This window comes from Coenobita brevimanus, chromosome 40 (assembly GCF_032717465.1).
Source record: "Coenobita brevimanus isolate Jiangsu-jjx chromosome 40, ASM3271746v2, whole genome shotgun sequence".
NCBI classification, from domain to species: domain Eukaryota; kingdom Metazoa; phylum Arthropoda; class Malacostraca; order Decapoda; family Coenobitidae; genus Coenobita; species Coenobita brevimanus.
In genome coordinates, this window is record NC_136993.1 from 57495661 (window position 1) to 57519129 (window position 23469).

Below are 23469 nucleotides of genomic sequence, written 5' to 3' on the forward strand. Positions count from 1 at the left end.
CTTTCTCCGTCACAGCAAACACAAGACTGAATTCAAATAATGCATAGGCAGGACGACAAGCCACCAAAAGAAGGCGTGGCTAACGGTTTATGCAAGCAGAGGCGAACGATAAAGAAACAATTGTATCGCTCAGTAGCGCACTTAGTGGCGTGCATTAAATCGGTCACTTTTTGAAAACGGTGACGAATTATTTGAAAAGTATACCCCGGAATGGAGAGAGAAACGGTTAACTGAGCGATACACAGTGAGTTTTCCACTAATAGTTCGTGGCTTCTCACAAAAAGGAAATGTCGCGAATTGATTCGTGACATTCAGTAACTGATTACATACGAGAGGTTTCCCAGTAGTTGAAGAGAATCGCCTTGATAGAAGAAGAACAAACTGAAAATGTCATCATAGTGAAAAAAAATAACTCCTGCCCCTCGATAACGTAATATTTGTATATTATCTTGTAACCAATCTGTTGAAATTAAGGAAACCATTCGTACTCGATGTAAAGCACCATTAAATACTGTACAATAAATAAAAGTCTGGAGGCTGCAAGGGTACACTATTAACCCACGTCATCATTATGAAAAGGTTAACGCTTCGATTTCTTCGTGGAGTGGGAGTAGGTGATGATTTCCATAAGCATCGTGAAGGAGGCCAAGACACTGATAATGAAGAGTAGGTAGAAGGCGCCCTGCATATGGTTGAGGCCCAGGGGTATCTCTTTACTCTCCTGAAATGAGCAGAAGATTAGTATCCAAATCTGAGTTACTGGGCAACACATAACTATAGGAAAATGTACACTAAGCTTAAGGCAATGGCAAAATCTATCAGTTTTATTGATAAAACTTGCCGAATGCCAGTCTCCGGAGAGAGAGAGAGAGAGAGAGAGAGAGAGAGAGAGAGAGAGAGAGAGAGAGAATGGTCCCTGTATTAAACATTCCTTGCCACAAGCTGGTGACTTGCAAGTGTCTCAGGGATGGTTTAGTCAGGTTACCAGTGTCTGTCGTGCATTGTTTTCTTTCTGTTATTTTCCTCTTCAAGCTATATAGCAGAGGGATCTCAAACTGGGTCGCGACTGTCTGGTGAATCGTAAGGAAAGCTTAAATGGTAGGATAAGTTAACAGTCCAAGGTTACATAAGTGCTTTAAAGTAGTGGCTGTTAACCTGGCTTTAGAGAATATGGAATTAGAATCACGCAAGCTTCAGTGTTACAAAAAAAAAAACCTTCCCCCTCGGGATAGGGGGGTTTCAAGAATACTCCCCCAGTATCCCTGCCTGTCGTATGAGGCGACTTAAAGGGTTGGTGGTGGGTTAGTGCCCCACCCCGTAAAAAGAACTAACTAAACAAGCAAATAAAGCGCCTCGGACCAGGACGGACCATACGTTGACGACAAAGGAACAGACAAAGGACATTCTGAGGGTGGGGACATGGAATCTGAGAGGAGTGAATGATGAAGTCAAATAGAGAGAGATTGTTCAGGTGCTTCAGGATGCAAGCTGCCTATGATCTCCAGTCTTTCAAACGCAGTGTGTCCAGGCATCTCGCAATGATCGGATCTTGAATTTGGCTCTCTCTTGAATTTTGTTTTCCTCTTGGAAGGAGCAAGTTTACGGGCTCGCGGCCTTTGGTTTCTTCTTCGTCACATAAAAAAAAAAAAATGGATATATGTGGACTGACTGAAACTAAATGGTAAGGTGAAAGGGTGAGAGAATGGGAATATGGTTTAGGTATATGTGCGAGAGTTAATAAGAATGAGAGGGCAAGAAAGGGAGTATGTCTGATGGTAAGCAAGAAGTGGAAGGAGAATATAAGAGAATATGGAACAGTGGGTGCAAGAATTGTATGGGTGAGGATGAAAGTAGGTATACAAGCGTGGGCAATTGTATGTGCGTATGTGCCAACAGAGGACCGAGTGGCAAGAGTGAAAGATAAGATTTGGGCAAGTGTAGAAGCATGTATGGACAAGTTTGAGAGGAGCGAGAGATTGTTTTTGATTGGAGGCATGAATGGCAAAGTGGGGAATGTACGAGTGGATAGAGTGGTTGGTCAGTGGGGTGTACCAACTGAAGTAGATGGGAATGGTAGTGCTTTGGTGGCCATATGTGCTGTTAAGGGGTTGGCAATAGCCAACACCTACTTTCGGCATAAGATGATCCACAGGTATACACAAAGAGTCATGAGGAGGATGGATGGTGAACTTGTGGAACGAAATGCAGTGATAGACTACGTGTGTGTGGATGAGCGAATGAGAAGGCAAGTGTTGGATGCAAGAGTGTGGAAAGGGTGGGGAAATGGAATCTCAGACCATCACTTAGTGATGGCAAAGGTAAGACTGCAAGGAAAGTGGGTGATGAGACGAAGGGGAAGACAGGAGGAAACAGCTCCTGTGAGAAGAGTGGAGAAGTTGCAAGATAGTGAGAAAATGACAGAGTATAAGAGCATAGTGGAAGAAGGATTGGGAAGGTATGAGTTAGAGCAGATGGAAGAGGTGGAAGCTGTATGTAAGATATTCACGGAAGAGATAGGCGCAGCGTGTGAGGTGGTTTGTGGAGTGAGGAGGAGATGCAGGGGTGTGCAAGGGAGAGCTTGGTGGAATGATGAGGTGAAATGAGGTGTGGAACAAAAGAAGAAGGCATATAGTGAATGACTAGCGAGTAGAGGTAGGGGAGAAGATGAGAGAGAGAAAAGAGAGGTATATGTGAGCAGGAGAAGGGAGGTGAGGTGATTGGTGATGGAGAGTAAGAAAAAGGTGGATGAAGAGATTGGGAGGAATCTGAGTGTGAAATGGAGGGAGAGTAAGAAGCTGTTTGGAAGGAGGTAAAGAAAGTAAGGCAGTGTGAAAGGAGGGGATTAGTAGGGGAGTGAAAGATAGGAATAACAGACTGTTGGTGGAGAAGAGGGAGAAATTGAAGAAATTGAAGGAGCACTGTGAGGATTTGTTGAATGTAGAGAGTGAGAGCGGTGCGAGTATAAATGGTTGGGGAATGGCTAGGGGAAGAAGAGGTGAGAGAAGGGAGGAAGAGATCAGTAGGGCGGAAGCAGTGGAAGCAATGATGATCATGATGGGAAAGGCCCCAGGAATTGATGGAGTGTGTGGTGTGATACTGAGGTATGGGGATGAGATTGTTGTGGAGTGGATATGGAAATTGTGTAGATTGGCTTGGGAAGAGGGAAGGGATCCAGAGGACTGGAAATCAGGTATAATTGTTCCTTTATACAAAGGAAAAGGGGAGAGAGAAGTAAGTGGTAACCATAAGGGTATTTGCCTTCTTAGTGTGACTGGAAAAATACATGGTAGAATACTCATTGATAGGGTTAGGCATATAACGGAGGAGCTAGTTGGAGAAGAACAAGGGGGATTTAGGAAAGGAAAAGTGTGTGTAGATCAGATATTTGTTCTAAGATGTTTAGTGGAGAAGTATTAAGAGAAGGAAAAGAAAGTGTGTGCTGCCTTCATGGATTTGGAGAAGGCTTATGACAGAATAGATTGGCAAGGTATGTGGAAGGTATTAAGAATATATGAAGTGGAGGGGAAATTGCTGGATGCTGTGAAGAGTATTTACGAAGGAGCTAGGGTTAAAGTGCGAGTGGATGGTGAGCTGAGTGAGTTCTTTTATCTCAGTGTGGGACTGAAACAGGGTTGAGTGATGTCTCCATGGCTGTTTAATATATACATGTATGGGTTGTAAAGGAGGTGCAGGGTAGGGCAGTGGATGTGGGGGTGGCTCTAATGAATGAGGGTGAGATGTGGAAGATTCCGGTGTTGCTGTTTGCTGATGATACAGTATTCTTGAGCGAAGATGAATGGGAGTTGCAAGATTTGGTGAATGAATCTGGGAGAGTGTGTAGGAAGAGAAATCCGAAAGTTAATGTAAACATGAGTAAAGTTATGGTGTTTGAGAGGAATGAAGTCACAGAATGTACAGTGAGGTTGGCTGGTGAGGATATGGAGAATGTGAGTGCTTTCAAGTACTTGGGTAGTGTGATGAGGAACGATGGAACTTTTGGGGATAATGTGCTTGAAAGAGTACAGCAGGGAAGGAAGGTTGTTGGTTCACTGAAAGCAGTGATGAGAAATAGGGAGGTAAGTAAGGAAGTTAAGAAGTCGCTGCATGATAGTATTGTGATCCCTACCCTGACTTATGGAAGCGAGGCTTGGACTTTGCTAGAGGGGAACAAGTCAAGAGTGAGAGCAGTGGAAATGAGTTACTTGAGAGGAGCATGTGGGGTGACATGGGGGGATAGGTTGACGAATGAAGAAGTGAAGGAACGTTATGAGGTGGAAGTGGATGTGGTTGAGAAGATTAGGAGAAATACACTCATGTGGTTTGGACATGTGGAGAGAATGGAGAATGAAAAACTACGAGGGTGTATGTAAGTGAAGTGGAGGGAGGAAGAGGGAGGGGAAGACCGAGGATGAGGTGGAGGGATGGAGTTGAGAGGTATATGAGGGAGGGGGGAGTGAGTTGCTGGGAGGGTAGGCAAATGGTGGGTGACAGAGCGACTTGGAGGCGTTTTGTCTGCGGCCACCCTTTGCGGGATTAGGGCGTCGGGCTAGTGATTATGATTCACTTATCCCAGAACTAGAATTATACATGCATTTACCGTTCAAAATACTGAAACATTGCATAAATTAGAGAGCTGCCAATCATACCCTTACAATATTAAGATTCTCGTCTTACGTGACGGGAAAATCACATTAAAAGCTGATTGGGTTATACAAATCTTGATATGGAGTTTTTTTTTTTTTTATATATAATCCGTTTGACTGTGTTCAGAAGAGAAAATCTAAATTTCCAAATACTGAAACATGTCCACAGTTTTCAACACATAACTAGCATTAATAGTCCTCGAGTGATATCTCAGCACAGACGTACTCTTTTTGTGTGAGGTGTATAAAATGAATTGGTTTCTGAAGGTCATTTTATGAAGTTTCCCGACAGGAAATCCATCCCGACTAAAGAATAAACAATTATGCATGCAAGAGTTGACCTGACATTATTTATATTCTCTTCAATGATTTCCAGTCAGACAGGTATTGTATTTACGAGGCATGGACATCAAAATATATAATTTTAAAATACAGGTATTTACAGGGTTTGGATACTTTTAGGGTGGACAGAACCTGTATGTTTGAAGCTGAATGACTCGCGTTTTGCCAGATGAGTACAAAAATATAATACATGCTATGTTTATGGTCTTGTTGGTGTAATGCATTAGGGTAGGCGGACATAAAACTAAGTTAAGCTTATGATGACAGCCATACTGCATCCTATCATTACATCATTTTGTGATTATGGTGGTTCTGAAGACATTGAGTAAGAGTGCATACAAAATGCTTATAGTGTTATGAGTATGAATGTCTTAGTACCATCAGTGATATAACACCACTGTCTTAATTCACTGCACGAGACGGACCTGCAAAGGCGGTTGCTTGCCTGCGCTTCATGAGTCTGTTCGGCAAGACTGTGGTTGATCAACATCGCCTGTGATATTGCCGTCAGAGTTTGTGCTAGTCAAAGCAAAACATATTCTGTATGATTTGTTTATTGCAAAGGCTCCCAAACTATTCCTGGTCATTTCCCACTTTTGCTAGAAAACCTTATTGCTCCCCTCCCCAAGCTCTAGAAATCTACTGGAATTAAGGAGATTTTTACAATGCTTAGCGAGTATAATTGTATGTGCATTTTTGTTGCATGATAAACTTATTAAAGGACCAATATTCTGAACCTACTGAAAAAAACACTAAAAGCCTAGAAAAGCACTTGTCAATCTGTAAAAGTTATAACCAACAGCACATTGGAAAGGTAACATTTTATGTAAGAAAGAAGGAACTAAATGTTAGAAACCCGTCTTGAAAATTAATGAACCCAAATCAAGATCTGCTCTTTTCGAGATGACTGGACACATTATGTTTAAAAGACTGGTGATCATAGGCAGATGGAAATACACAGACAGAGGAAGACAGTTCCATCGCTGGTCTGTTGCATACATGAAGGACTGAAAGTATCGGTTAACTCTTGCATTAGAGACTTAGACAAAAAATGAGTGAGTGTTTGGTACTAGATGAGTGCAATGCACCCACCTTAATGCAATCAAAAAGCAGAAAATTCAATAGATCAATGACTGTTGAAACAGTGACAGAAAAAAGAGATGAGATGCAACAGTGCAGTGAAGAAGGCTGAAGGGAGTCAGTAAGAGGAGGAGAGCTAATGGGATGAAAAGCCTTTGATTCCACATTGTTGAAAAGACGTGCATATGGGGAACCCACCCCCATACACACATGAGAGTAGTACTGGACACAGGGACAAATATAACCTACAGTATTTAGAGATTCAACTGCTGAATGGGGTTAAAGAATACACTGTGTCTGCTTAGCATACCTAATCTCTCGGAAGGGAATTTTGTAAGTTTATATTATCTTCCTCTAATAAATCCCGAGAGATGTTGTTAGATATTTTAGGATATTCCTGTGGAAGATTCTCACCTCGCCCCCTGGAATGTTCAGATTTACTTCCATGAGGAATTCCTCTGATTTGAGAACCGTTGCCTGTAGGACTGGGATAGTTACCTCAAAATGTAATGTTGTCGTACTCTGAGCATTCTGTCTGGAAATCGCTCTGTTCTCCCTGACTCTGCCTGCATTAACCTGCTTGAGCCACAGCTGTACTATCCCAGCGTCCTCCAGGCGGTGAATAAGTTGTATAAAACGATGGTAAAACGGCGACCCTTTTCTGGGGATTGTGGTAAGGAATGAGACTTTCCCTTCTATCATCAGAAGTAGCAGAGTTATATATACTAACAGCATAAACATGATATTAAATATTGCTGGCATCATTATATAAATTATTATCACCTGTCTCTTAACTGACTGTCATATCTTAATCATCATCATTTAAATCATCACAGTTATGATAATCATATTTACTGCATCAGCTCGATGGAGTGCTTTTTCTTTTAGTCTTGATTATAGCAGACTTTTTTATTAAGCTTACGGAAGACTTTCCGAACTTGAAAGCGTTTGATATACCCTTCATTAACGCTTTCACATCTGCTGTGCAGCCCCGTCATGAGTAGAATAAAACAAACTGGTGGGAGCATAGATATAGAAAACAAGGAGCACTCAGAGTATAGTACCCACATCCGTCAGTTGTTCCAGTGGCCGAACACTTGATTTTGTCCTGTGACTATGACCTTCGACCGATTTCTCTCAAATTCTGCTTGCTTCAGTTGTCCTCTAGCCTTAACCCTTCTATCAAATTTCGCCTAAATTGTATCAAGATTGTGAGCTGATCTTGCCTGTAATTTTGATATTTGTTAAGTTATTCTCAAATTTAAATATCTTCACCTTTCACTGACCCTCAGTCCTTTAATCAAGTTTACTTGAAACTGAATCAAAGCCATTTTAGTAACAAGGCCGAACATATGACCTTGCCCAGTGATCTTGACCTTTTCTGATTGTTCTGAAAATCGAATCTCTACATTATTCCTCCACACTGAACCTTCTTCCCAAAATATCTGTAAATCTTATCAAAATTTAAGGTGACATTATGTCTACTTTTGACCTCTCCATGTTGCCTTGACATTTGATTATTTTCAAAATAAAATTTTTTAAACAATCCTCTTTCGCTAAACCCTTCAGAAAGTTTGATATAATTCTGTGAAAAACTTTGTTGAAATTGTCATGTGACCTTTGACCTATTCTTCAAAACATTTCAACCCCCTCTCAACCCTTCCATCAAGCTCTGTTGAAATCAAACCTAACCAGTTTGTAAATTTTTTGACACACACAAACGCTGAAATTTGATCTTCCCTAGCCACCTTGACCTTCGAGTGTTTCCAAGTATACTCTTAGTTCTGCCTTTTATTCAGTCCTTCCAGAAATTGCCCTAAAACAGACCAACACTGATTAACTTGATCTTGTTAGGTAAGAATTTGCCCCTAGCCCTGTGGCTTTTGATATTTAGCCCACCGTTCTAAAAAATAAGAGGGTTAGTCATTGCCTTCCATCAGATTTGGCTAAAATCGGAGGATAACTGACTCTCTCTCTCTCTCTCTCTCTCTCTCTCTCATTTGACCAACCCAGGTAATGACGCGCTCGGAGCTCTCCTAAGCCCGTTTAAATGGCGCTTGCCGAACGCTTCCCCTGCTGTGTGTGTACCAAGGAATTTATAAGGGACCACAACCAAGTCACTTACCTCAGTCCCCATCCATATGTTGCCGTTATAGTTATGGGCTTTTTGCTGAGGTGGTAGGGAGTGCGACCACGTTCATCAGTGTACTGGGACTCGATGATAATAGTGATATAATTTTGCATGGTGACTAGTGAGTAGCCTCCTCTTGACACCTTCTCTATAGCATCATTGTAGCTGGTGTACTGGAAGAAAGTAACATACAGTTTAAAATGTAAGAATTTTAACCTTGTATTGAAACTGTGAGAACTGATGATATATCAGTTTCGATTGGATATGGTCCGCCTAATGTATAAATAAAGACTGAAGGTGCGTTGTATACTTAGCGTGGTGTTCAGACTTCATCTATACACCTGAAAAGGGTCAGTGTTAATCCAAAGCTGTTGTACAAACACGTCGATGAAATTTTGTTTACCAGATATAAAGTTTAGCGAGCCCGTCCCACACGTAGGCTACAGGACTGCAAGCTATCGTCTTGACGGTCCCCAGCGCTTAAACTAGTACCATGAAATTTGCAGAAATAGGTGATTTCACAGCAGTTTGAATCGATAGTTAGCCTTAACACACACACACACACACACACACACACACACACACACACACACACACACACACACACACACACACACACACACACACACACACACACACACACATGGACCTACGTATCTTTGAAAAGAGAGTATAGGAGGGATTGGTTATTAAGTGTGGAAATCTGTGGATACTCAGAAGTACGTTTACATGTTTCGTCCAGCTATATCTCAGTATTTTTCAACACATAGTTTTAGCATTATTGTTGAATATTCAACTCCCCTAATTGAAATAGTATATTTTACAACAAGTAGGTCATTGAAGTTAGTCTCTTAATACATGGTACGTTATTAGCCACCTTAGGTACGTTCATTTTCATGCCGTATCATCCTTTTTTAAAAGCATATAAATAATGCTCTGAAAAGCTCACTGACTCACTTTTTCTCGTAAACAGTTTGTTTACACGCTCCATCAAATCACTGTATTTTTCCTAACGCCATAGATTTCTAATCAACTGATGGAGGCCGTATGACGTACTTAAAATTTCATTATTCATCACTTGACTCGTTAAGCAACAGTTAACCTTACCAAAATAATGAGTGAGTACTGATGGCTACATCGGTGAAAGTTTGTGCTGGAAACCGTCTGGATAACAGCTTACCCTCCTATATGGGTGGAATGGTGTCTATTAAATAGTACTGTGATCTAAACGCCAATTTCAGAGTTGTGTGGTGACATGATCTTAAGCAGTGAAGCAGGTTCGTTCAATATGGTTCGGAATTGGTGAGCAGTTATCACCAGGGAAGTGATTTGTGGTGAGACAGTTCCTGACCAGAATTCAGGCAGTCGACACATGCTTCTCGCTCTACGGTCTACGAGCTGCGAACACTACAGTAGATATCCACTTGCACTATCCACTTATAGGTCTACGCAGCTACGACCACCCCCTGCCATAGTCTGCATAGCATGGGGGTGTTTACTGCTTCTTCGGTGTTACACTCCTTGCACTTGACGCCTGTAACACTATGGTACTGATGGACGAGCTTTGGCTGAAGAAGGGTCAGATGTTTTGCGCTGACAGTTGTATTATAATTAATAAAATGCATCTTCCATTTTGCTTATCGATACTTTCCACCTCTGGTTGACAAAGATGTTACGGACGCAAATGTACATACCTTCCATACTGGCGTTACAATGTATATATATATATATATATATATATATATATATATATATATATATATATATATATATATATATATATATATATATATATATATATATATATATATATATATATATATATCATAGCCAGACGCCATGTATCCCAGACGGGGTGGCCAAGGGCTTAGAGTTAATTGTTTTACAGGGAGGGGCACTAATCCTCCACCAACCCCACTTGACACGTAGGGATGCCAACAGCATCTGGTGTTCCCAGGCGGTCACCCATCCAAGTACTAACCAGACCCAACGTTGCTTATATATATATATATATATATATATATATATATATATATATATATATATATATATATATATATATATATATATATATATATATATATATATATATATATTGCATATTGCTAAATAGTCTACGGCACTATGAAACAAAGAAACCAGCTTAACATAAGAAACTAACTTCTGCTACCAAAGACTAATTCCAATCTTTTAATTTCAGCATGTTTTATGACAAATTTCTGAGTAACCGGGTATGTGAGTTCTCGATAAGTGCAGTTCACATACCTGAAATCCTTTATATACAACTGTCTCAATGGGATCATAATGTGATAATATGGAATGCCATGATGGTAATATCTAACCTTCAGAGTACGAACGGTGTATAATATCACTGGACGTAGAAAGAATGCAGTAAATATGACCAAATTTACCTGATTGGATTAAGGTGATGAAGAGGTCGGTGATTATTTGACTAAAAAATGTACGCCTTCTGAATGAAGGTTTATTTGTTTAGTTATGGACAATATTATTGTACCACTTTTCACAAATATTTTTCCGAATAGGTTGCTGAGCTTTAAGATTGCATAGTTGAGCTTCAGAAGACCTGTTCACTATCTAATTGCTTTTTGTGGTGAGTGCAACGATATTCATCGCTGTACCTGTAACCTACTATACCTGTATGTGTTAGTTCACTTGCCTCAAGTCCTTCATATACGGCTTTGACAGTAGGGTCAGTGTGCGTTGACAAGTAGTGGCGAGGAGCCCCAGTCATCAGCCATACTTCAACACCCCATTTCCAGCCTGGGGTATTTACCATGTCCTGAAATGTCTCCACCGGCTTATCCTTACCCTGGACAGTGAGATGAGCGATCAGGGCAGACTTGTACCCCGTTGATATGATGAGGCAGAACACCAGCCACCAACCAACCAACATCTACATCACGACCAATTATAAATCAATCATTATAATAATATCGTTTATATACGAGTTTGTAACTATGATAAGCATCAGCTGTACATAATTATATACCACCATTTAACCTGTTCAGTACGATGACTCAAGATTAATTTGAATATGCCACCTCAAAACTATTTTACTTGAGGGGAAAGCCTATTGTAGTGAAATGCATAGAAACAATCACCATTTACTTTGTATACAATAAAAGGTCTCTTAAAGGAAAATAGCATCGGAGTCAGGAATTTCCAGTGATACCTGAATGGGATGATGCATTATAAATTTCTCAATATTCAAGTAATTACCTGTCCAGAGACGTTACCAGGAAGGTGTTTAGGTGGTTCTTCCAAGAGGATGGCCCAGCCGTACAGGAATGTGATGATAAACTGTACAGTCTTACCTCCCGCCACATGTACCCACAACCTCTGCAGCATCCATAAAACCCCTGCCCACACCAGCACACTCACCAGGATGCCCAACCACACCATGGCTGACAGTTTTGAAGATATTTCTGCGTATTAATAACTATAATAATAATGATAATAAAAGAATCATAAACGTTGGCCTGCTGGACTGAAGGAACAAGAAAAACGAAATACTGGAGACAATGGCAACCCATAATTTCTGAACAAGCGATGTTGCAGGGGCGGGTTCACACAGCAATGCTCGAACGACCAAACTTGATAAAAGAGAGTTATTAGAATAGCTCTTCACAACAGATGGGTTACTAAATAATGTCGTCGTTAATTTATTTTAAAATTTAAGTACACATACTCATGTGCTCCCCTCCATCGTACCCAGCATTTCACCGATGGTCGTATATGATTCCAGGTGATGTGGAAAATTTGTTGACTTAAATGAGAGTACAGTTCAAACAGGCAGCTCCACAGGCAAACCAGCAGGGCAAGACAGAGACAAATGGATGGGCATATGAACGACACGGATATACGAGAGATAGAAGAAAGGAGTGGAAAAAAGAGTTTAATAGTTACCTGTGAATGGTCTGACAAGGGCGAGGTGTTGTGGTAGAAGAGAGGGTTTCAATGAGAGCACAGTCATGCGGTCGGATGGGCAAGTCCCCAAGTAGTCCAGTATGGCTAGCCGCTCTTGTAATGGGGACACTGGAGTGGCGAAATCCACCTCGTGTCTTTGGAGTCGGCCCATCATTCCATCGAACACCCCATTTTTCAGGTTGCCCCACAAGCGGTCTATTTCCTCACGAACAACATAGCTACAGGAAACTACTGATTTAATACCGTTAACCTGGTAACGTTTTAGTTATATAATGTGTAGAGCACGACAGAAGATAAGGGGTTGATGAAACCTGATTTTTATTTCTCGATTATGAATAAAAATTCATTTCCACTTTATTCCCTCTGTCTCCAGACGGCTTTATTCGACTCAGAAGAAACTTTTCGAAGTCAAGGGAGGGATTAAATACAGAACAGCAATCCTTTTACTAACAGTGTGATGAAAATTGCATTAGAACCTGTTGTAGCAGTATAAACATTAAGTAATTCTTTCCTTAAGTATTGAAGAGGGCATTGTTTTTGCTTTGGTGCAAACTAATAATACTGAATCACATTTATTAAAACAAATATGCTAAAGCGGGTCAGACTTGTTTTCTTTCTTGTTTGTTTGTTTCTTACATAGTTGTGTATATCGTGAGGAATTTACTGTGAATATTGGTCCCTTCTAGTTGCAGTCAAGACGCTGGTGTTCTTATTTTTCAAGAACATTTTAGAATGAGTGTTTAACATAACGGAGAAAAGCTCCATTTTACTTTTTTTTTTTTTCCAGACAAATCATCCGTAGCACACCACCTGATAAGAACAGAGAAGCGGCGGATCACTTGGGTCAATTCCCAATCCACATACACCAGTCTAAGGCCAATGTAATAAAATTGAATAAGCAACGATTTAAGTCAGCCCCAATTTATTTTCAAGCACAGTAAAAACTGGAGTATCGTTGGATTGCATTTCACTGTATATAATACAATAATAGCATTACTGTCAAAGCAGAAAGGTGTTACTGTATTATTTTCCCGTTATGGGTGTTTAACAGTGTTCAGAACTGAGAGTTTACTTTTCCTTTTCAGATGTGTTTAAATGTTTGCCTACTTTCCTGTCCCTAAGCAGAGTAAAGATGAAAAACATAAATCCCGACACAGCATTTACCTATCACCGATTTTCTCTCTGATGTCAGGAAGACCCAGCAGTAAGGAAATGGGTGAAAATAATGATTATCCGCAAGGCTCTTGTTGGTTGACACATGATCAACAGGAAAGAATGGGAAGGCAGTGTATAAAGCTGTATATCTTACTTCAGTATTGGGTATAAATGTCCGTTTTTATTATCTGTACCTCATATATATTTGAGGAAACTGAAACATATATTTTAATTGAAAAGATGACGAAAGAAATACATTAGTTGTGGAATATTCGCTTCAGTCAGTGAAGAGGAGAGGAATTTTACCATGGGAATGTAGTAAAAAGCAACAAAAGCACAGAAGTGGCTGTAAGATCAGGAAGATATAAAAAGATTTATGCTTTCTCTGTCTGAACCCCTTTTATCCTTTATGAAATATCTGGTCAAAAAGTTGCCAATGAGAATAAAGATGGTGTAAAATTATTCAGAAAATTTAAGGAAAATTCAATCACTCCAGTCCAGTCACAATAATTCAGTAATGTTGGTATGGCAAGAGACAGAAGTGTAACCCCCACAAGGGAGAGACAAGTAGACAACCAGCACAGTCAAGTTTCCTTTCAAATACATAAAAGAAATCGTTACGTGAAATTCAACTTCTTAGAGAATTCCTTAATGAGTCTTGCATCCATGGAGTCTTTGAGGGTGGCAGTGCTGTATGGTTCATCAGTGTCCGGAGTGTAGTCAGAGTAGGGGAAATAACGAGCAGTCACTATCTTCATCCCGTGACCGTTCATATTAGGGAACTGATCTGTGAAAGAAAATTTACCTCACGTAGTGCAGCAACAGCAAAAAAGAATAATGAAGATGATGATGATGATGAGAGATGGCATACCCTTTATAGCAATGGGAAATAGTGATGATGCTCTACAGTACCTTACCCGGAATTATAGCTGTAAATAGTTTATGATGATGATGATGATGATACGTTATTTACCTACATAACACTGAGATATATAATGATAATGATGACAATACTGGATATGATGAGAGGTTACTGTGTTGTTAAATCTCTTCATACATATTTCCTGCTGAAGTTAAACTGATTTTGAGAAGAGATGTATTACGGCATAATTTAATAACAGATTTTATAATTTTCAAAAGTGGGTAGCATTTGGACATAATCTAACTCCTCTTTCGAACATACAGTATACATATATTTTCACACTCAATATAGTTTTTCATTCAGTCAACTTTTTCACATGACCTTTCCCCACTCACTCTAGTCCTCACTCCCATATTCTCTCACTATATGATTTTGGCGTCCATGAATTAGAGCATACATACAGTCGAACAAAGGGATGTCATTCCGAAGAAATGTCCGTTCTCTCAGTGATTTTATATCTCTTTTGAATAGAAATTGAATGTCTGCTTGTCCAGCGTCACAGTACATACAGCGGCGGTACACCACCAACTGTTGCAACTCTCTTGGCTCACCCACACCTGGAAATGAAAAAAAGTCGGTATAATTTCAGTTCAATATATACTGAATGACTGCTGCTGTTCAACAGCATATTTTTTCTTGCACAGAAACCCAAGAGATAATAAGGAATGTAGTTATGAGCAAAAGTTCGTCGAAACTTCTTTGTCAGATAGTGCCATGCCTTCCTTACTTTTCATTTTCCTAAATGACAGAAAGTATAGTTGCCTCTCATGCCTTTAGTTGTGTGCTTCAAAGAGTATTATGTTCACAGAAAAGTAATTCATGCAGTGCCACTCACTGCCAAAACCGGTAGAGAAGTATCGATCGATATTTACACATGGCTGTACACCCTCCCCCCAAAAACTATCGGCTCTTTGGGTACGATGGTTGTGAAAATCAACGAGTTCTGCAGACACACATGGATCTATAGATCTGGTACCTCAAAACACATACCACCCAGTGCGTTTTTTTTTTCTTTTAATTTCGGGTCCTAATAATTGCTAAAGACAATATTTTCACTTATAATCACAGGATGCCCCATATATCACAAAGCTTCGTCCATGTAAGGGGGCCGATACTTTGTTGGGATGGCGTACCTCAACCTAACAGCAGCCTTTAAGTTAGTGGTTCATAAACTTTTTCGGCTCGTTACCCAATTTTACATGGTACATCAAGCCTGTTACCCCCATTCATATGTATCTATCTACCTATCTTTCTATCTATCTATCTATCTATAGATAGATAGATAGACAGATAGAATAGACAGATAGATAGATTGATAAAATGATAGACGGATAAATATCATCATCGTATCAGCCGTCAGAAGTCCACTGGTGAACAAAGGTCTCCCCCATTCTTTTCCACGAATTTCTTGACTGAGCCAATCTCTGCCACGGTTTGCCTGCAAACTTCTCTATCTCATCTCTCCATTTCCCTGTCTGGTCTTTCTTTGCTATGCTTATAATCTCTTGAGTCCAGTCAGTCAGCCTCTTGCTCCATCGGTTATCACTTATTCTTGCTACATGAGCTGCCCACCTCCATTTCTGTTCATTTTTATCTTCTATAGTCTTATACTTTAGTTTGATCTCATTGAAGTTGATCTTCTGTCACTTAAAGATATTCCCAACACTGACTTTTCCATTATTTTTGAGAACGGATTAGGTTAGTTGATTTTCCATCAATTTTGTCAATTTCTAGGTCTCACAACCTTACGTCATAGCTGGGATTATCCATTCGTATTATAGGCTACTTTTCGTTTCACACATAATGGGAAGATACATTTTATGATGTCTATATTATTACCGAAAGCATTCCATCCATTTGTAATGCGTCATTTTAATTCTCTGTCATGGCCTGTCGATAGTTTAAGTGTTTGCCCCAGGTAATTTTACTCTTCGGCTTCATCAAGAACTTCTTCGCTACTTCTGATGACGCTTTTTGGTGCATTTGAATTAAACTGTAGTTTTACTCTGTTCATCGTTAGCCCTACTGAAAGATTTTCTTTATTTAGGTCAAATAACATATTTTGCAGTGTCTCTGCTGTTTATGAGATTAGGACAATGTCATCAGCAAATCTTATGTGGTTTAGGTTGTTCCATCTATGTTTTCTCCTTTGTTTTCCTAGTCCAGATTTATGAAAATACATTCTATGCATGGTGTAAATAATTTTGGTGGAACTATCTCCTTGACGCACGCCCATCTCAGTCTTAATTTTTTCCGAGTCTTTATTTATTTTAACCGTTGCAGTTCCCTCTTTATATATGTTTCCGTGCAGTTTTACAATGTTCTCATTTGCTCCTTGTTCTTTCAGTGAATTTACAATTGCTATGTGCTCCACTGTATTGAATGCCTTTTCATAATCAGCAAAACTTAAGCACAGTGGGTTATTATATTCTGTAGTTTTCTCAGTTCGCTGATTAATTGTGTGTAGATGATAAGTAGTCGAATACCCGTTTCTGAATCCCGCCTGTTCAGGAAGTTGGTTTTCCTCTAAGTTTGTTGTTATTCTGTTCTTAAGGACTTTAGTTAATAGTTTGTAATTAACTGGTAATAAGCTAATGGGTCGATAGTTATAAGATCTTTTGAGTAGCCTATATATATATATTTTTTTATAAAGCAAAATAGCTTATCCATTACACCAGCATTACACCATGATTTGGGAATTTTCTTCTTTATGCAGTGAGAAAGTAAATGGGCGAGCCTCTTTTGTACTTCTGCTCCTGCATCTGACAGTAAATCTGCTACTATTCCATCTTCTCCTGGGGCCTTCCCTCTTCTAATACTTGTAAGAGAAATTTCTAATTCGTCTGGTGTTACCTCGGGTAATTCACTTGTGTCAACTGAAAAGATGGCTATGGGTACTGTTTTCTTTGATGCATACGGTTCTTTCTAAAACTCTTCAACTCTCTTCACCATCCTATCTCTGCATTTAATGACTTCACTATTTAGTGGAAAAGTTTCTAGAGAAGGGAAAGAAGTTGTATGCGGCTTTCATGGATTTGGAGAAATCATATGACAGGGTGGATAGACAAGGATTGTGGAAAGTGTTAAGAATATATGGAGTAGATGGGAAGTTGTTGAATGCTGTGAAGAGTATGTACGATGGTGCGAAGGCTGCAGTGCGTGTGGATGGTGAACTAAGTGAATTTTTCTCTTTGAAAGTTGGTTTGAAACAGGGATGTGTCATGTCTCCATGGTTGTTCAATCTGTACATGGATGGGGTAATAAAAGAGGTACAAGGTAGGGTAGTGGATGTTGGTGTGGCCCTGGTGAGAGAGGATAATGTTTGGAAACTCCCTGTACTGTTGTTTGCAGATGATACTGTGTTGTTGAGTGAAGACGAAGGGGAGCTGCAAGGCTTGGTGGATGAGTTTGAGAGAGTGTGTAAGAAACGGAACCTAAAGGTGAATGTAGGGAAGAGTAAAGTGATGGTCTTTGAGAGAGGTGAAGTTAGTGAATGTACAGTGAGGTTGGATGGTGAGGAATTGGAAAATGTGAGTACGTTTAAGTATTTAGGTAGTGTGATGAGTAAGGATGGAGGTTTGGAGGGTGAAGTGCTTGAAAGGGTACAGCAGGGAAGAAAGGTTGCTGGTTCCTTGAAAGCAGTGATAAGAAACAGGGAAGTGAGCATGGAAGTGAAAAAGTTACTACATGACAGTATTGTGATACCAACTCTAACGTACGGAAGTGAAGCTTGGACACTGTTGGAAGGACACAAGTCAAGAGTGAGAGCAGTGGAAATGAGTTATTTAAGAGGAGCCTGTGGAGTCACGTGGAGAGACAGGCTGACGAATGAGGATATAAAGGAGCGTTGTGGTGTGGATGTGGATGTGATAGGAAGCGTTATGAAGAACACACTGAGGTGGTTTGGCCATGTGGAGAGGATGGAGGGTGAAAGACTGACGAAGAGAGTGTATCTGAGTGAGGTGGAGGGGGGAAGAGGGAGGGGGAGGCCGAGGATGAGATGGAGGGATGGGGTGGAGAGGTATATGAGAGAGGGGTGTGTGAGTTGGGAGCAGGGCAGTGAAATGGCGGGGGACAGGGCGACTTGGAGGCGATTTGTTTGTGGCCACCCCAAACGGGATTGAGGCGTCTGGCAATAGATAGATAGATAGATAGACTATTTTTGTCTTTAATTGCTATAACTTTTTGCCTTCCTTGTGCCATTTTATTTTGGACCTGTTTCAGACTTTTTCCTTTTTTGATGGTTTCTTTTATCTCTTCCATGTTTCTCTATCTTTTATCTTCTCTCTGTCTAGTGTTGATAAGTTTATTTCATTCTGCTCTTTCAGTTTCATCTTTCTTTGTTTAACTTTCATCTCGTTTCTTCTTTTTCATGAGCTCGAGGATCATTTTTGAATACTTATTGGATTTGGTTGTATTAACTTTCCCTACTGCCTCTGCTGATTCTCATAGCCCTTTTGTTAGTCTATCACTCAACTGATAAATGTCACACTCAGCATAACCTAGAGCCTGAAATCTGTTTGTTATTTCTAACTGAAAGGCTGCTTTGTTTTCGCTTACTTTCACTGTGCAGACCTTTTTACTTTTATTCATCGTCTTTCTTTTACGTCTGAAATTGAATCTGGCTGTGCAACCCACAACACTATGGTCACTTTCTGTATCTACTTTGTTGATAACTGTGCCATTTTCGATTGTGTTACTCTTGTCTGCTATCATGAAGTCGATTTCCTTCTATGCTTCTACATTTGGTCTTCTCCAGATCCATATTCTCCCCGTTCTTTTGTGAAGGAATGTGTTCATTATTGTCATGTTATACATTTCAGCTAAGTTTACCACCATTTCACTTCTGTCATTTCTTTCTTCCACTACGAATTTCCCAAGACATGCTTCTTCATTTTTCGAGTTGCTAACTTTGGTATTGAAGTCTCCCTTGAGTATAGTATATGTGGTCTTTTCTCCTTCCATAATCTGAGAGATCTCGTCATAATATGTTTCTAATTCTTCATCTGAGCTCTGAGACGTTGGTGGATATACCTGTATTACTTTCAGGGTGTATCTTTTGCCGAGTCTTATTACAGTTAATGCTGGTCTGTCAGATACACTGCAAAATTTTTGTTAATTAGCAATCGTACACCACTAACACTTCCATTTTGCCTTCCTCTGTAGTACAATAGGTTCTTGCTGTCTTGGAGCTCAATTAATTTTTCTTCTTTCTTGTGGATCTCACTATTACCTACCTCATCCCGACGAATATTTTCTTCTCAAAGGCTCCTTACGCTGTACAAGTAGATCTTCATGGATTTCAGTTTGTTTGATGTCTCTGTCTCTGATTTGCTGAGACACTGCCTACTTATTTTCGGTGGCACACTGCCCGTAAGCACAGGAGGCAGTGTGGTTTGACCTGTGGTAGACAATGATCCGACAGGAATGGCCGAGAAATCCTTATCAGTAGAATTCATGTTTGGGTTGGTGGATTGTGGCAAATAATCTCAGCTCCCTGCCACATAGTTTCTGGTGAGATGTAACTTTTTTGTTTTTGTTTTTGTGCCACCTTATTCAGCATATTCTGTGGAGCCCTATATATCTATAGGGGTTCCATGGTCTGCACAGTGTAAGACGGTACCTCGTATATCCGCAAGGCCTCCCCCTACCCACCACCTGGGGGGGCCTGGTGGCTCCAATCTTAGAGGTAGGAGTAGGTAGAGGCGGCATATGGGATTAACCAAGGGTAGGACAGAGTGAGGCCAACAGACCTGACTCAACCAACATGGCGGCGACCTCTTTGACAGCTGTCTGCCTTGGTTCCGCTGACCAGGCGGGAGTGTTTTCTTAGTTGCAAACAGAAAAAAATGTTTTATATTTATTTATCTATTTTTGCATACTAACCTAAAAACTATAATTCACTCTAAAGATACCAGTGAAATGTAATGGATGGGTCAGATGTCTTATCTCCTCTTTCATTACACCCAAATGCGGCACAGGTGGTTGGCATTTTTGGAGACTTAGGTTATTTGATGGTGAGATACAACTTAGGACAGAACGTCTCACACCCACAGCTGAACTACAACTAAAACCAGAGGTAGAATGAAGTCTACGTTGTTTCTGGCATTCTCCCAGAGGAATACCAGGTGGACACACAGCTGGAGGTATTAAAGGCTTAATAATCTCATGGCCACACCCACGGAGGTAGGATTAGGACTCTTATCTCTATGGGCACAGCCGTAGAGGTAGGAGTGCACAGCAATCTTCTTCAAGTCAGGTAGGTGTTGCCGTGACTTCTTGACTTGACCAATATGGCCGTTTGACAGTTCTCTGGCTTCACCGGAGCCTTCTCACGCCGACTCTACCCTATTCCTACCTCTATGGCTCCAATCATCCTGTAGTCACCCTTGTTCGGGTCTCCCAGTTGTTACCTGCATATACTTCTGCACTACCTTTTTTTTTTTTTTTTTTTTTTTTTTTTTTTACGTGTCCGACTTTGGGCAAAGGCTCAGGGCCTATTTCTCGAGGGCAGTCACCTATCCCAAGGCTACTCCAGTAGTCCTTCTACACCTCCACATGTCACCACTTCGGCGCTAACGCCCACCGTCCATATTGAATACATGCTAGGGCTGTCTCATACAGGACTGGTGCATTGGTATTAGCGGGGGTACTTTTACGACATGTCGGCGGGTCATCTGGTAGATCAGGAAAGTCTGCTTTTAGGAAATTCAAATCCTTAAATTGTTCCCTGCCCCAGCCGGGATTCGATCCTGGGTCCATTAGGACTACAGGCCGCCTCTCTACCGATTCAGCCACCGCCTCCCCCTGTGGTCAACACTGGTGTTGTCCCTGGCATATGACCCCCTTTTATTTGGCTCCATGGTGGGTGGAGGGGTGAGGGAGTTAAATTGTTCTTTGTTGTATATGGCTTTATAGAATAATAGTTCCACTGACAAACGTGCATTTGTCCCTGGACATTCAGACTCACGATCTCTCACATTTTCTTCACACTTTGCATCCCTTCTGGTACAAGGTCAAACAGATTATGGGGGATTTAGGTCTTCTGCAGAGTGTGTCTGCCCTGTCTGGCTCCATACGATCGTTCTATGGTTCCTTCCAGAGTGCAGGTATGCAGAGATATTGAAGGCCAAGTCTTCTATCTCATCTCTAGCTCTCCATCACCTATTCTTGGATTATTCATCCATTCACAGAGGCACTGTTCCTGGAAATACAGATGGTTCGACATCAGACACAGGTGTTAAGTTTGGGATGGTTTTCCCAAATTTTATGAGGGGAGGGAGTCCCCCTGCAGATTCCTCTAGTATTACTGCAGTTCTGACTGTTGTCGTTTTAGCTCTTTAGCTAATTTTAACACACAAGGCTTCTTTGACGATTTTTAGTTATTCACAAAGTACCCCTTTGGCTGTTGAATCCTTTAAATCAACTCATCCCCTGGTCTTTGGTGTTCCTTTTTTTTTTTTTTTGTGTCCGACTCTGAGCATAGGCTTCACAGCCTGCTATCAAGGCCCAGCAGTCCTCCTACATACCATGCACCTCTACATGTCACCACTTCGGCGCTAACACCCACCGTCCATATTGAATACATGCTAGGGCTGTCTCATACAGGATTGGTGTATTGGTATTAGTGGGGGTATTTTTACATGTCGGCGGGGCTTCTGGTAGATCAGTAAAGCCTGATTTAATGTAATTCAAATCCTTAAACTGTTCTCTGCCCCAGCGGAGATTTGAACCTGGGTCCCTTGGGACTGTAGCCCACCTCTCTACCGATTGAGCCACCGCCTCCTGAGTCGCTCTTTCTGATACAGAGGTGCGGTAAGCTCGTCCAGTTTTTTTGTGTTCCTGCACATATTGTGGAGACCAAAGAAAGGGTGGACACGTTAGCTAAAGTCGGGTCTTCTCGATGGACCTCTACCAACTACCCACTTCCTGCTTCCGATATGACACTCTCCTTGAGGTCTGCAATTCGTACTTGTTGGCAAAGACAGTGGGATGCTGCTGTTCAATATGAAGAAAATTTTTCAGAGGGTGGTTGTTCCGAGGGTACTTCCCACCATGCCTCAGCAATTGGAGCCTACTCATGGGTTCCTGATGTGTGGAGGGACTCCACTAGGAGTGTTCTGTGTGGTTGCCTAGCCGAATTCATGCCATCAAAAACTCTCTGTGTAAGGTCTGTAAGAAGAGTGTTTGTGGAGTATAGTGGCCTAAAGCCATGTTGTGATGGGGGAAGGGGGGTGGTAGGTGTAACTAGTTGTAGTACCAGTCGTTCAGTGACTTTGGAGAGGGTGCAGAGGAGTGTGATGGGGCGGTGTGAGGAAGGTAACGTGGGGTCTTTGTTGGGTTTGAATATAATGATGATAATGCCATGCTTCCAGATGTTGGGTATTATGTTGTGTGAGTAGCTGTAGTTTGATATGTTAATGAGTGGTTGTATGCCCTGTGGTCCAAGATGTTTAAGGTGAATGTTGCTTATGTTGTCTGGTCCACAGGCAGATGAGTGCTTATGCTTGCTAATGATGTGCTTCGTCTGGTTGTAAGTGAAAGGTCGTCGCGATGGGGGTTTAGATGGCTGACATGTGAAAAGTGATTGATGAGAGTGTTTGCTTGTTATTTGTTTGAGGGTATGGCGTCTGCTGTTGTGATGACAGCGTGTGATTGTGTAGTGTTGCTGTTGGAGAGTGTTGTTGTTTAGTGTTTTGTAGAGTTTGCTGGTGTTTGTTTTGTGGTCAAATGTTTGGAGATAATTATTCCAGTATAGTATTTGCTGTTTTGATATTTGATTGTTTATTTGAGTGTTGACTTGTATTTGTTGTACGGTGTTTTGTATATGGGGTGTTGGGGAGTGTCGTTGCGTGTTCCGTTAACTGATGAGTCCTACGGCTATTATTTTTCTTGAGGGGATGGGCTTCTTACCCCTTTAATAGGTAATTAATAATTAATTATTCTGTCGTCATTCTGAGTTTTTTATTTCTACATCGGAATATAAATTTTGTTACAGTTCATATTTTTTATTATTATTATTTTTTTTTTGGCGACTTTTACCTTGTCCGGTGGTGTATGGCCCTGGCAGTTGTGCTCCCAACTTATTTTTTTTTTATTATTATTATATAAACAACTCAAATCTTCTCCCTTCTTGTTTTCTATGCTGGTCAACCTTCTCAAATAAAGGCTTCCCACGTACCATTAAAAAGGTTTGAACAGACAGCTACCTCCAATGTCTGGCACTCTTCAGTACAGCAAACACACAC

The 23469-nt window shown here is 40.8% G+C and overlaps 1 protein-coding gene across 1 annotated transcript; it reads right to left on the reverse strand.

Annotated features, from left to right (window-relative positions):
- Nucleotides 1-580: 580 nt before the first annotated feature.
- LOC145397133 (glutamate receptor-like) lies at nt 581-14772 on the reverse strand. The gene is made up of 8 exons (XM_080270331.1): nt 14731-14772; nt 13921-14086; nt 12124-12362; nt 11437-11621; nt 10874-11110; nt 8191-8369; nt 6480-6726; nt 581-721 (listed from the first exon to the last, which is right to left on the reverse strand). Exons 2-8 carry the CDS (start codon nt 14070-14072, stop codon nt 581-583), a joined length of 1380 nt encoding a protein of 459 aa, XP_080126457.1. The 5' UTR covers nt 14073-14086; nt 14731-14772.
- Nucleotides 14773-23469: the final 8697 nt, after the last annotated feature.